The sequence below is a fragment of the Scardinius erythrophthalmus genome, assembly GCF_964197995.2.
Source record: "Scardinius erythrophthalmus genome assembly, chromosome: 14".
Taxonomy (NCBI): domain Eukaryota; kingdom Metazoa; phylum Chordata; class Actinopteri; order Cypriniformes; family Leuciscidae; genus Scardinius; species Scardinius erythrophthalmus.
In genome coordinates this window covers 18,377,685-18,391,128 of record NC_138234.1, presented here as the reverse complement: position 1 = coordinate 18,391,128, position 13,444 = coordinate 18,377,685, and the positions used below count along the sequence as shown (strand labels likewise).

Below are 13,444 nucleotides of genomic sequence, written 5' to 3'. Positions count from 1 at the left end.
CCTTACTCTTGTCACGTGATAATGAAATCTGACTCCTGCTGCACTGTGATGCGACTTTGCAGCTTGTGCTAAATGGAGCATTGCAGTGTCCGTAAATTGTAGCGCCAATTGTCCAACTGAACTAAATGGTTATTATTTTTATAAAAAAGCAAAATGACAGTGTCGGAGGCCAAGTAATGTAATCGGTGTACAGAATAGCGGATGTACAGAATAGCGAATGTACACGAATAGTGACAGCCCTTGAATTCTGCTCTCTTCTGCTGGTGTTCCACTCTATCAGTGAGATCCTGTTACGTATTTTCCACTTGATTGTTGTCTTTGAGGGTACTGTGCACTAGTTCACAGTCTGTAGGGGGCATGGTCAGGAATGCCCAGGAGGATAAGTTGTAGACAGGCAGTGGAGTGGAAAAGTGAAGTGAAGGTTGTTGACAATTCTGAAATTGGAGTGTGATGATTCAGTCTGGTGAGGATTATAAACTCTCACACTCCAACAGAATACCTGTGTGTAGTTTTGAAGCATTATTTTGGGTTAATGGTTGTTTAAACGGTTTTGTTTGAAGATTCATCCATGGTCTCCATGTGCTGTTTGTTTTGAGCTTGTTTATTGCACTAAAGGTTTATGAATAGGGTTTTCAAAGTAAGGAGATGGGATTGCACCTTAAGATTGACCATTGATTCCTATACGTCTCAACCTTCAACCCTTCCAGTAGATCTCTGTCAGTCTCTTTCTGACACTGATTTGACATTATAAGCTCCTGAATCAAAAGGCAAAGTTACTTTATCTGGACATCATAGGTTTGTTTAGCATGGATGAAAACCACAACCTGGAGAGATTATGAAAGAAGCCACTGGGGATCCATGAGGATTAGACTAGAAACAACCACGGCCACGATTGTTCGACAATGACACTTCTCCATGGCATTGCCCCACGCCACTTCAAGCCATGTAGACTTCCCTGACCTGCTGCTAAATACACTGGCGCTGCCTGATGACCTCCAGACAGTGCCAAAAATGATGTGACAATCCTAAACAATCAGCCTAATCAAACAGCTTTTTGTCCTCTAATAGGTCTTTATAGTAGCGAGAAAGGGATACTCCTTAGATTGATCTCAACAGTCTAAACCTTAAGGCAGCACGTTCTCTTTCTTTTGTCTTTTATTCACATTATTTTTGTCCTAAGCACCTGAGTAGTATTGTACTGCAGGATGTTTTAAGTTTATGCTCATGTCCACATGATAAGGTTGCGATTTATATATATATATTTTTTGTAGCTTGCGGTTCCTCATCATACAGGTCAAGTTTTTGAATACTAAATTTACACTGACATGTAATCGTGGGCGGTCATGCATTTAATAGTTGCAGAGTGAGCAAAAATGCTTTAAAAGTAGATTGAACTTGATTTTTCATGATATGACCTGTTTAATGTAATATTGTGTAATATTGTGTAAAACATTTACCTGTATAATTGGTAGTGTTTTTTGCCATTGATTTTTAGAAGATAACAACATTTAAATCGAGTTACAGGGAGATGAATAAATCTTTTGAAGTTCTTGCACCGAAGTTGCTCACTCTCTGGACATCACAGGTTTGTGTAGCTACCTGTGTACATCCTCCACCAAAGATTCCAGGAACAACCAAAGTCATGTCCACTCCACTTTCCAAGAGCCTGGAAAGTTTTGGTCTGGCCTAAACATTCTGTGACGCAACTTGATGAGGTACAGGCCCAACGCAGAAGAAAGCCAAGATAAATGCAGCGGAAAATGCTTGCACTCTTGTTTCCCAGTGCATCTGAGGCTCGCATCACCACAGAATGCAAATCACTAATCAGAAATTTGGGAAGACCATACTGACACTTCGGCAGCAAAAATGACACGATTGTCCCAAATGAGCTTCAATTTGGATTAAGCTGACATCTAATACTGACCTTCTGTTAGCACTGTGTATTTCAGTAGTTTCTTTGTCTCTGTTTTCTCTCCTATAAATTTATTTTTCCTGAGCACCAAATGGAGTAACTTGTGCTTTTACTGCAGGATGTTATAAATGAGAATTTACCCTCATTTCCATCAGCTTTGGCAACTGGTTGGTTTGATGTTACTGTTTTGGTAGTTTTGCTTCTTTCCTGTTACATATTATATAGATATTTATCACATTTTCTTTTGGAAATTGTGTAAATATCTAGAGTGTGCTTTAAGTATGATCTAAAAATGTATTTAATGTCATATTAACAAGGTAATTAGCTCTCCATCTGTAGTTAAAAATGCTTCTAAAAGCAATATTAATATTTTTAAAACCATATTAATATTGTCTTGATGTTACATTTTTTAGATTGACTTTTACGATTGTATCATTTCCATCCAGTTACAAAGAAAGATGAAAGAATCTCTAAATTTTACATTTACAAGGTCCTGCACCGAAGGCATTGTAAGTTACTCTCTCTGGACATCACAGGTTCGTGTAGCATGGACGTTAAAGAAAACCGCAACCTGGACAACCTCTCCTCCAAGGAAGCGCTGGGGGAGGGGCCTCACGTAGCCAATGGGAGCGCTCGGGGATTGAGCAGGAAACGCCCACTGGAGGAGGGCAATAAAGGCCACGGACACTCCAAATTCCGCCCCAAGAAGCGCAGGAAACCGCAAGGGCCAGTCTTGCCGAAAAATGCTCTCATGCAACTGAATGAAATCAAACCGGGACTGCAGTATAAACTTCTGTCGCAGACGGGGCCGGTACATGCACCCGTGTTCGTTATGACCGTCGAGGTTAACGGACAATTGTTTGAGGGCTCCGGCCCAACAAAGAAGAAAGCCAAACTGAATGCAGCCGAAAAAGCGCTGCGCTCTTTTGTTCAGTTCCCCAATGCATCCGAAGCTCATCTCGCGATGGGTCGCACGCTGACCGTTAACACAGACTTCACCTCAGATCAAGCTGATTTCCCAGACATGCTTTTTAACGGCTTTGAGACGCCCGCACAGCCTGATGAACCCTTCTACCTGAGTCTCGGCAGCAATGGGTCTCTCTGCTCTCTAAACAAATACCCTCTATATGTGACTCTGAAGAACAACAACAGGTTACATCCTCCTCTCCCACTACCCCCTGCACTCACAACGCCCCCTACAGGCAGTGGCAAGAATGCTGTGATGATCCTAAATGAGCTTCGGCCGGGACTGAAGTACGAGTTCGTGGCTGAGAGCGGTGAAAGCCATGCCAAGAACTTCATAATGGCAGTTACTGTGGATACGCAGATGTTCCAAGGTTCCGGCCGGAATAAAAAACTGGCGAAATCGAGGGCAGCCCAGGCGGCATTGTCAGGTCTCTTTAACATGCAACTGGACCAGACGCCATCTCGACAGCCAATCCCCAGAGAGGGACTTCAGCTACACCTGCCTCAGGTGAGAACTGTGTACCCCGTTTTTTTTATTAGGGGTTGTCATTTACAGTACTTTCCCCTTTGACATGACCAACACACAGTAGCTAAATACACTCTTCTGAAATAACTTTTTCATTTAATGCCTATGATTTTTTTTAAATGGTTACAATGTCAAAGTGACCTGTCAAAACTACCTCATATAATGGGCTAAGACTATGATGCACATAGCTGACTACGCCATAAATGAATTCAGTTCATTTCTATAAGACCACATACATTGGACCCCTCTGCATTTTATCATGCTTGATATTGAAAAAGCAATTTTAATGCGATTAAATGCTATGCTTCGGTAGCTTTGCTTAACCATCATTTGTCCTTTTAAAGCTTCTGCCAGTCTTCATTTAACAATTTTAATTAAATCAGAATCTACACACGAACGTTTCAGTTGGATTTCAGATGAAGTCAAGCATTAAACCTTTAATCGGAGCGCCAGTGTACACAGCATTATTTACACATTAGCTAATCCTGTTCATAATCCCTCCCATTCCCCCTTGATAACAACCGAAGAGAATAAACAGAATCTTAATTAAAATCAGATACAGGAGCACTTCTCAAACAAGAAAACGCATCACTCTCACCTTTCTGTCTAAAGAGATCTTTCAGTAAAAGTCTTGTCAGTCAAGCAATTCATTTCTTTTGAGATCGAGCATTAAAGACGTGTTTTGTCAGCCATTTTCAAATGGAACGTGCTCCGTTTAAAAGTAACAACTTCATGTGTTGGTTTGGATTTGGAATTTACACAAATACGTTTTGAAAGAGATGTTTGTACAGTTACGGTTGTGGGTTCCACAGGTCCTCGCAGACGCCGTCTCTCGTTTGGTTGTGGAAAAGTTCAGCGAGCTGACGGACAACTTCACGTCTCCACATGCACGGCGGAAAGTCCTTTCAGGTGTTGTCATGACAACCGGTAAGCACAATGCACACTTCTGATAGGAACGTTGATCTAGAAAGATGTTCTCTTCGGCTAATTCCCGTCGGTCATTTTATCAGGTACGGATGTGAAGGATGCTCAGGTGATTTGTGTCACCACGGGAACCAAGTGTATAAACGGAGAGTACATGAGTGATCGAGGACTAGCTCTTAACGACTGCCATGCTGAGATCATCGCACGCCGTTCCCTCCTCAGATACCTGTACAGTCAGCTGGAATACTTCCTCAGGTAACGCGCACACACACACACGTCCATCTCTTACGTCTTATAAAATGCAATAATGCATTTTTATTTAATTATATATAAATTTGCAATATATATATATATATATATATATATATATATATATATATATATATATATATATATATAAGCATGCAAATATATAAATTTGCATGCTGTTATGTAACGGCAGTCAGTTTGTTAATTTAATGTGGTTAAAATTATAGTATGTAATAAATGCATAAATTATATATAAATATTTAAATTATAAATATTTATAAAACAAATTGAAATAATATAATTTATGGGTGCTTGCAAAACTGTCTAATAATGATTTATTTTGTAATCATTAAGAATTAACATCATTCACACTAGCCTGTGGATATGCAAAATTATTTTATGTGTGTTTAATCAATTAGACGTGACCTTTTATTCACTGTGAAATAATAAATGACAGATTTGATGAGATGGGTGTCAGGCCAAGGACCTATTTTCAATTATAGACATTTCAAATCCCTTTTAATGGCCTCTGTTGGCATAATAGATCACACAAGTGTGTGTGTGTGTGTGTGTTTTCTCTGTAGCGACAGCACTGAAGAACATGAAAAATCCATATTCAGATGGTGCAGTGAACATGGCTACCGGCTAAAAAACGATATTCAGTTCCATCTGTATATCAGCACGTCGCCCTGTGGAGACGCCCGGATTTTCTCCCCTCATGAGGCTGCTGCCGAAGGTATGCAATTTTTTATGACGGATGGATGGATTCGCACATTTTTTTGTTGCATTAAAATGCAACGGGCTTTTAAAAAGTGGTAAACTAAACTCTATTCTCTTTCTTTGTAGATCAGGGTGATCGGCATCCAAACCGCAAGGCCCGTGGCCAACTGCGAACCAAGATTGAGTCTGGAGAAGGTACGATACCCGTTCGTACAAGTAACACCATTCAGACCTGGGATGGGGTCTTGCAAGGAGAGCGACTGCTAACTATGTCTTGTAGCGACAAGATTGCAAGGTATGGTGCCATCAATAGAGAAATTAAGTAGAACTGCGAACCATTAACATTGTTTTCATACAAAATATGTGTTCTCAATTGCCTCTCTCAAATTCATTTACTCTAAGTCAGCATAAAACGGAAGTGGTGATTTTTCTTCCTTATTGTGACCTATATCCGAATGAAACGGCTTCTCGAACTAGAAAAAAATGTAGGACGGGGCTTGATTTTGTCCATGGGGAATTGACTAATAAATAATTTATAATAAATACTGCAATATTCCATAAAAAAGACAAGTGGAAATGTTGACATGAAACCAACATTTGAAACCTATTTTAATCTATTTTCAAGAAAAAAAATAGAGTGGGATTTGTTTTTATCCATCAGGAAATGACTGAATTGTGTGTTTGAAGGGGTGGGATTGAAAAATAAATGTATATTTATATAAAAAAATGTTTTATGTGAAATAATGTGCATTGATTAATTTAAAGATCTCTCTCTCTCTCTCTCTCTCTCTCTCTCTCTCTCTCTCTCTCTATATATATATATATATATATATATATATATATATAGCAAATATTATAATTATGCAAATTAAAAGTTTGTCTTTGCAATAGTTATGAACTTCAGTGGGGGTTTATTTTATTTTGCAAATGTATTTGAATTTGTCCTTTTCATGTTTTAAGCTAAAACCGTTTCTTTTTGATTTCTATCTTTGAAGTATGCACAGTTTAGACATCTTTTTCTATGTAAAACACGGCTGAAGCTTCAGTTGATGATTAGTATTGAGAGAAAAATAAGCTGCTGACATCAGGTGGCCTACTTTTGTGTCGACACCTATCCTTGATCCACTCAATGTAGAACTCTTCCTATGACAGTCTCACTTTTTTCCTGTTGCGTCCATCTCGTTAGCATTCTGTCGCATGCATCCAGCGGCACTCAGAAAGCAGTTGATTGGCTGTCTTCTTGGCTCTGAAACCCCAATCACTTCAGCTCTCTCCAGAGCGGGGGGCTCCCTGGAGCAGGGGCATTTGGACCCTGATTAGGACTCTGATTATGGCCTCCAAAAAACAGCCGTCCTGCTGAGGGAAGCCTGCTGCCGCGAACACATCCGCATGCCTCATGTTGGATGCCAAGAATCCCACTCCAGTTAAACGCGGTCGTTATCATCCAGCTGTGAGCTTAGGCTTTTCGAGAGCTCGGATTTCATGCGTCACCTTTGGAAAAAACTTGTTTTAAAGGCCTTGAAGAAATTACAGTGATTGAGATTATAGACCCCAGGTGTTATTTTTCCGATCATTTCAATGGTTGCCGTAAATGCGTCTCTGTGCTAGTGCTTTATCTTGAAATCAGGATGTTGTTTCTTTCCTTTGTGGCTTGTTCTGCAACATAAGTATCATGCTGTATGTCCACAGGGGGTGACTCATTTTGAACCGCTTACATACAAAGACTTTAACTTTCCTTCCATCATCAATGAACAAGGTCCACCAGGTGCACACCTGTATTTTCAATAACATTTCCGGGTTTTCTTTCTGCCTTTGTAGATGGAACGTGCTCGGAGTGCAGGGATCTCTTCTGAGTTACTTTTCAGAACCCATCTATTTTTCCAGTTTAATTTTGGGAAGTCTGTACCATGCCGACCATCTTTCCAGAGCCATGTACCAGCGCATCGCAGACATGGAAGATCTGCCCCAGCCGTTCACCCTTAACAGACCCCTTCTTAGTGGTAAATCATCTCGAATTAATAAATGGTTGATTTGATCAGTTTTTCAGCTCTTTGCCCCACCACATTTGTTTCTTCTCTCATCTGCAGGTATTAGTAACACAGAAGCAAGGCAACCTGGGAAAGCTCCCAACTTCAGCGTCAACTGGACGGTCGGAGATCAGGGGTTGGAGATTATTAACGCTACCACGGGGAAAGATGACCTTGGAAGACAGTCTCACCTCTGCAAACATGTCCTCTACAGTCGTTGGGTCTGTCTGCATGCCAAGGTAAAGCAAAATGGATAAATCAAAACAACCAAGGATTGATTTTTAAATAAAATGGTAACTTGGTATATTAAAATGGCAATATCCATTTACCTCTCTCAGCTCAGTGAGACTCTGCGGATCCGAGGATCTCGTCCGGGCTCCTACCACGAGGCAAAACAAGCGGCAGTGGAGTATCACGCAGCTAAACAAACTCTCTTTAAAGCTTTCAACAAAGCGGGACTGGGAGCGTGGGTTGAAAAGCCCATCGAACAAGACCAGTTTTCCCTCACCCCTTAAGATAAACCTAGAGAAAGGGATTGTCTGCAAAATATCTTTTGTACATTTACATGGAATGCAAGGTTTTAATCTAACCTCCACAGTTGTCACTCTTTTGCTTCTGTTATTATTGCAAGTCGCTCATTTTCTTTTATCTATAATAACATGTTTCTGTTCACTCAAAAAAAATGGCTGGCTTAAAAACCCAACTGGAAACTTGGCGCTGGGTAAGAGGTGGACAACACGTTGCGCTAAACAAACCCACACAATTAACCCTATTGACTATGGCTACGTCTACATTAATCCGGATACATTTGAAAACAACGTTTTCATTTCAAAGCGTTCCCTGTCCACACTTTGTTTCAAGCGTTTTCCAAAAGTTGCTCATCCACAAACGTGAAACAAAATGATACAGAGAGAGCAGACATAATAAGTTCTCACGCTATTCTTCAGGCACGATCATTTTATTAGCAAAATATCCCACCACTCAGTGTTGCGTCCAGGTTGCACTCAAAATCGCATGGTCTAAAACACAGTTGTTATCATGTTTTGCCGCAGGACAGCAATTGTGAGTAAATTTTCAGTCATCTTTGTAGGAATGCAATATGAAGACTGTACAAAGGAACATTTCTATTTAGCAACACTACTGTATGAAAGAATATTGCAGGCACAACAATGCCGGTATAACCATAGATGTCTACAGTATGGGTACAATATTCGTCACATGACTAAAAATGCGTTTTCAAATTTATCCACTTAGTAGTGCGTTTTTCATAAAGCTCAGTCTTTGTTGACAAAAACGCTGTCTCAATGTGGACGGAAGGCGAAAACGGAGATAAAAAGATGCATTATCAAACAAAAATGTATTAGTGTGGTCAAGACCGCTTAATTTTACCTCTGTAATGATTTTAAATTTTTTACTGCCTTTTTGAGCATAGATCTAAACATAAATGGTTGTAATTAATGAATGCTTTTGAATACAGACCTAAGGTTGGCCTCTTTATAAAAAGACTCTATAGGTGCTAGAAAATCAAAGCCAAGTTGTGTTCCAAATTTGAAATTAATACCACAAAAATTTAGGTTTTCAAGAACCGTTTCCATTGTAACACATTTTCACATGATGAATTTGGAATGTTAAAGCTTTCGAATGATACCCAATTTAAGTTAAAAGTGCAATTCCATGACAGTTAACAGGCTAAACTCTTTTACTCTATTTATATGATATGTGTTAGGTTTCCTACTCTGCTGCTTTGAAATTAGTTGGCTGCTTCAGAGTATAATGTGAGACTACAGAAGTTTTTCTAGGGGCTTTTACACCGGGTAGTTCTGGGATCTTGCCACCGGGGTGGTTCCCCGAGAACGAAATGTTCCCCTGGCGGGTGCTGGTGTTTCACGTGCGTTCGGCCAATCAGTGTGTTCTTACGTCACTGGTAGTTCCTATTGGGCTGGGTTAGACCCTACTCTGAAGTAGGAGCTAATTTAGTTCCCCATAAAGACGTTCCTATAACTAAAATCCTTCCCAGTTCCTGGTGCGAACACACCAAAAAGCTGGTACTTCCGCCAATAGTTCTAGGAACTGATATTCAGTACATAACTCAGAATACAAATTAATAATTTTATTCTCTATAGTATCTTTTCCACATTTAGCTAACTTTAAGGTCAAGTAAGTCAAACTGCGATTAAAGTGCTATTAATTACCAAGCTAGAGATGCGTTTTGCAACTACCTGCATCCCTTTTGATTGATAGAACATAAATTGTCTGTTTAAATAATCAGGCGATGTTTAATAACTCAGATAATTATATATCGGCCAATATCTGATTAACCAGTCCATGCGTAGCTAAAAATAATCTAACACAATTACCCAACAGGCTCAACTCAGCATTTAGGTCAAATCCAATAACCCAGCGTCTTTTAGAGATATTGAACATTTGTATTTTATTTTATTTTGAAATTTTATTTTTCTATGTGTATGTTTTTGTCTAAAACTATGTTTCCACTTAACTGTAAATTTAACAATTTAGTTTTCTGTTTAAATGGATTATTTTGTCACCCAGTATCTCATTTAATATTATGAATGCAAAGCTATTTTATTGACTAAATGACACCAATTTGATTTGAAAACAAAAAAGTGGTAGAGGGATTTGATTATCAGATGTTTTTCAATGGTTGTAATTATGTAAATATTACAGTGTTACAGATTCCAGAAAACTGCTTTGGATTTCATATCGGTTACTTTGGTCTTTCCCAAAATGGCCCTTCTGTGTTGATTTGTGTTCTTGTTTGCATGTGTTCATGAAGTACACAACAAGACCGTTTATGATTCAGAAAAGTGTTTTGAAGCCGCAGTGCACACTTTTGCAAAGCGCTGGTGTGAACTTCACAGCGGGTTTCTACCCAACAGTCTATGCTGCATTACATCACCAAAGTGTGGACTTCTCAGAAGACTGAGAGCAACATTTGGGAGCGGCCCTTTATTGTTTTTTGTTGGATTTTGTTAGTCTCTGCTCAGCAGGAGATCTAGAATTATTATAAACTCTAGAACTTAACTTAATGTCGATACAAGAACTTGTCCTGGAAAATTCCCATGATACCACAGTGTTCTGCAATTCAGGTTGCTCTAAGTTGTCTGAACTAGAGTCCCGCATGGATTCGGTTTGAACTGGTTCTGCCGGGCCGGAATCAGAAGTTGCTTTAAGTGCTGCATCCAAGCAAAGACTCGAACGCTGCATGAGTTTTCACATGAGAAGAAAAGAATAAAAGGACAGGCTGTACTGTACGAAAATAAAACTTACTTTGGTTCGTCAATCTTTTGTCTCATGTTTCCCAAATAACACCAAACTTAATGGACATTGAGAAAGGTTTTTCCTTAATCCTGAAAGTTGTGTTTAATTTCCAATAAATAGCATTGTGTGCAATTGTACCGACTTTTGAAAGCCTGAAAGTTTTTAAATACCCAAACAATTTAATTAGGGATTAAAAAGCATTATCAGTGTTCTGCGTTCTTAAGAACAAAAGAGTTTCAAGTGGATTCGTTTCTTGAATTCTAATTCCACTAAATTATGACCTTTTGTGTACCCGCAATAGCGACAGGCAAAATGAAGCGATTAGCGGTGTGGTAATCGCAGTGACTAGAGTGAAATTGTGTTTATCTGAGCTCGCAGGCTTGTTGTGCCGGATTGGGCTTTGAACAATGACACTTTCGTCTAAAGTGCTTTTATCCGTGACTCCTTTAATTCAAAATCTGGAGTGTTTTCTCTCTTTTTACATTAACATTTATCAGTCGTGAGTCCTGAAAGCATGTTTGTATCCTGTTACAAGTGTGTTTTACAGGCTTACAACAAATTTTAACCAATGATTTTCCAATATTGTACAATGTTTGTGAAACATTGTTTACACTTTTATATATATATGGAGATGCAATAACAGCAATTTATGAACTATTTACAGCAGTAGGAATTAAATGGAAATAGTAATATACTAACACGTAAATAACCATAAAATCTTAGCATCACAAAATAAAATGGTTTATCTGTTTATCTGTCTGTTTAACCTATAGAATTTATAGCTGTATATTATTAGTAGTATTGGTATATTTATTGGTGTCTTTTTGATTTGATTGTGTCAGTGATTAATCCAGCCAGAATTTTGTAGGCTTCTGTCATATTATCTCATTTTGACTAAATCCGGAAAATAATTTTAAGCACCAAATCATTTTCGCTTTTTTTTTTTAGTGTGCGTGCAAGTAATTCCACTGTAAAGATAGTTTTGCATTTGCTTAACAAGGAAGTATGAACAATATTTTCCCATATACGATGTGTATCCAAAACAAACTAAAGTTCAGACAGGAGAGGTATTCTCAAGCCATTATTTTTAACTCTGCCCTTTGAATGAAAGTAGAGAATGGTTTCTGATAATCCGTACAAACCTGTGGCTTCCCTCTCACAGCTGTCCCTCTTCTACCCATGGTGCATCGGGAGCATGTGGGTTTGGACCATATCAGCTCTCCACACCTGTGCAAGGTGAGAAAGTGGGAGATAATCCCGGCACGGATTTGCCTCATCTCTGCGCTTCACAGAAACCTGAACAAACAAAATAAAGTAACCTTATCGGCCATCAAAACTTTAAAAACTTCCCCCATCTGTCTGCACCATCTTTAGCTTCAGAGAACTTCCAGTGCGAGAAGAAGAAAGCTGCCCTCCGTTTGTGTGAACTGTGAAATGTATTTACGGTTTAGGGAAGAAACAAGAGATCTGCGGATGATTTTCAGAGTTCGATCAGACTCGAGGTGAGGCAGGATTAGCGTTAGACGCCTTTCATGGCTTCCAGCTTCAACCTTTATCTCCAAATTGCCTTTCAGGAGGTGAAGTGTGTAAAAAGAGAAAAGCTGTGCTCTTTCTGCCCTTGTCGTTGGAGTCATAGTCGTGCGTTTCACTCCACTTAAACAGTTTTTGTTGAGCGTAATTTCAAGGCATTGTGTGCGAGCACAACATGTCGGTTGTTTTGGTTGCTTCAAATTGCCAAAGTGAGATAACATGATTTGAAGTGTGAAAAAAAAAAGAAATGTCAGGGGCTTTTTGATGAAAGCATTTTACCTCAAAGAAAACTGACTCAAGTACTTATGACCGAAATCTCAGACAAAGCACGAAAAGTTCAATATATTGGTTCAATTTGTATTTCGCAGATCTAAACTGATCCATAAACAGTTCAATTTATAACAACTTTAATATATAAGTCGATAACAATCATTAAGTTTCAGCTGGCCTTAGTCAAGTTCTAGAGTAAATCGATGGATGAGTTGGCCTACACTGTTTTGATAACATTGATTTGCCAGTGTCTTTAATCCAGAAACCTCTGCACCTCGATTCATTTGTCACAGCTCGTTTATTCCTTCGATTTGCCGCCATTAAACTACTTAATGGACCTTCCAGGCCTTTTAATGTCAACAGACCGGAGAACAACAGACACCATCTTACCTGAGTTAATGTAGCATCATGAATCTTTCACCTGCTGCTGAAAACATGATCTACTTGCTCAACATGTCAGGATGAAGAAATGTGCTTCTAAGAACGCGGAATCCAACGTGAAATTTACCATGGTTTTACTACAAAACAAAAAAACATGGTTAATATAGCCTAGATAAACCATGGTAACCACAAATTAACCATTGTTTTGCTACACTAGCCATAGTTCCATGGTATTGTAAAGCTCTGATCATACAAATGGTAATCAATCCGCCAAAAAAACATGGTTAGCCTACTAAGTTACACTTTACTTGCTTGGCTACAATAAAACCATGGTTCATTTTCGTATAGCACAGAAAAAGACTGAATAAATTAGTAAATTAATAATACAATAGGCTAAGGATATCTGCCATCCACTGTTTGAAGGAGACCTGATATTAATTCATTATGATTTTACACTAGCGATAATAATATAACTTTGGTAACAAATAACTTTGGAACTTATGACAATAGTTACCTTGGTAATTTTCACATTATCTGGGGAAATTAGGCATATTTTGCCTCAGGAAAGGCAGTTTTCGCCTCATGGATTGTGATACGTAGGCCTACATTTTTCATGTTGACAAAAATCATATTTTCAAATCTGACAATCTTTTATATCGC

At 38.8% G+C, this 13,444-nt stretch overlaps 1 protein-coding gene across 1 annotated transcript in view; it reads left to right on the top strand.

The window, feature by feature from the left end:
- Nucleotides 1-10,745, top strand: part of adarb1a (adenosine deaminase RNA specific B1a) — a 35,442-nt gene extending 24,697 nt beyond the window's left edge. The window contains exons 5-12 of the mRNA XM_081385194.1: nucleotides 2,449-3,386; nucleotides 4,217-4,331; nucleotides 4,415-4,583; nucleotides 5,162-5,313; nucleotides 5,424-5,592; nucleotides 7,116-7,297; nucleotides 7,385-7,563; nucleotides 7,663-10,745. Of these exons, the coding sequence (XP_081241320.1) occupies nucleotides 2,449-3,386; nucleotides 4,217-4,331; nucleotides 4,415-4,583; nucleotides 5,162-5,313; nucleotides 5,424-5,592; nucleotides 7,116-7,297; nucleotides 7,385-7,563; nucleotides 7,663-7,839 (2,081 nt within the window). The 3' untranslated portion in view covers nucleotides 7,840-10,745. The remainder of the gene's footprint in view (nucleotides 1-2,448; nucleotides 3,387-4,216; nucleotides 4,332-4,414; nucleotides 4,584-5,161; nucleotides 5,314-5,423; nucleotides 5,593-7,115; nucleotides 7,298-7,384; nucleotides 7,564-7,662) is intronic.
- Nucleotides 10,746-13,444: the final 2,699 nt, after the last annotated feature.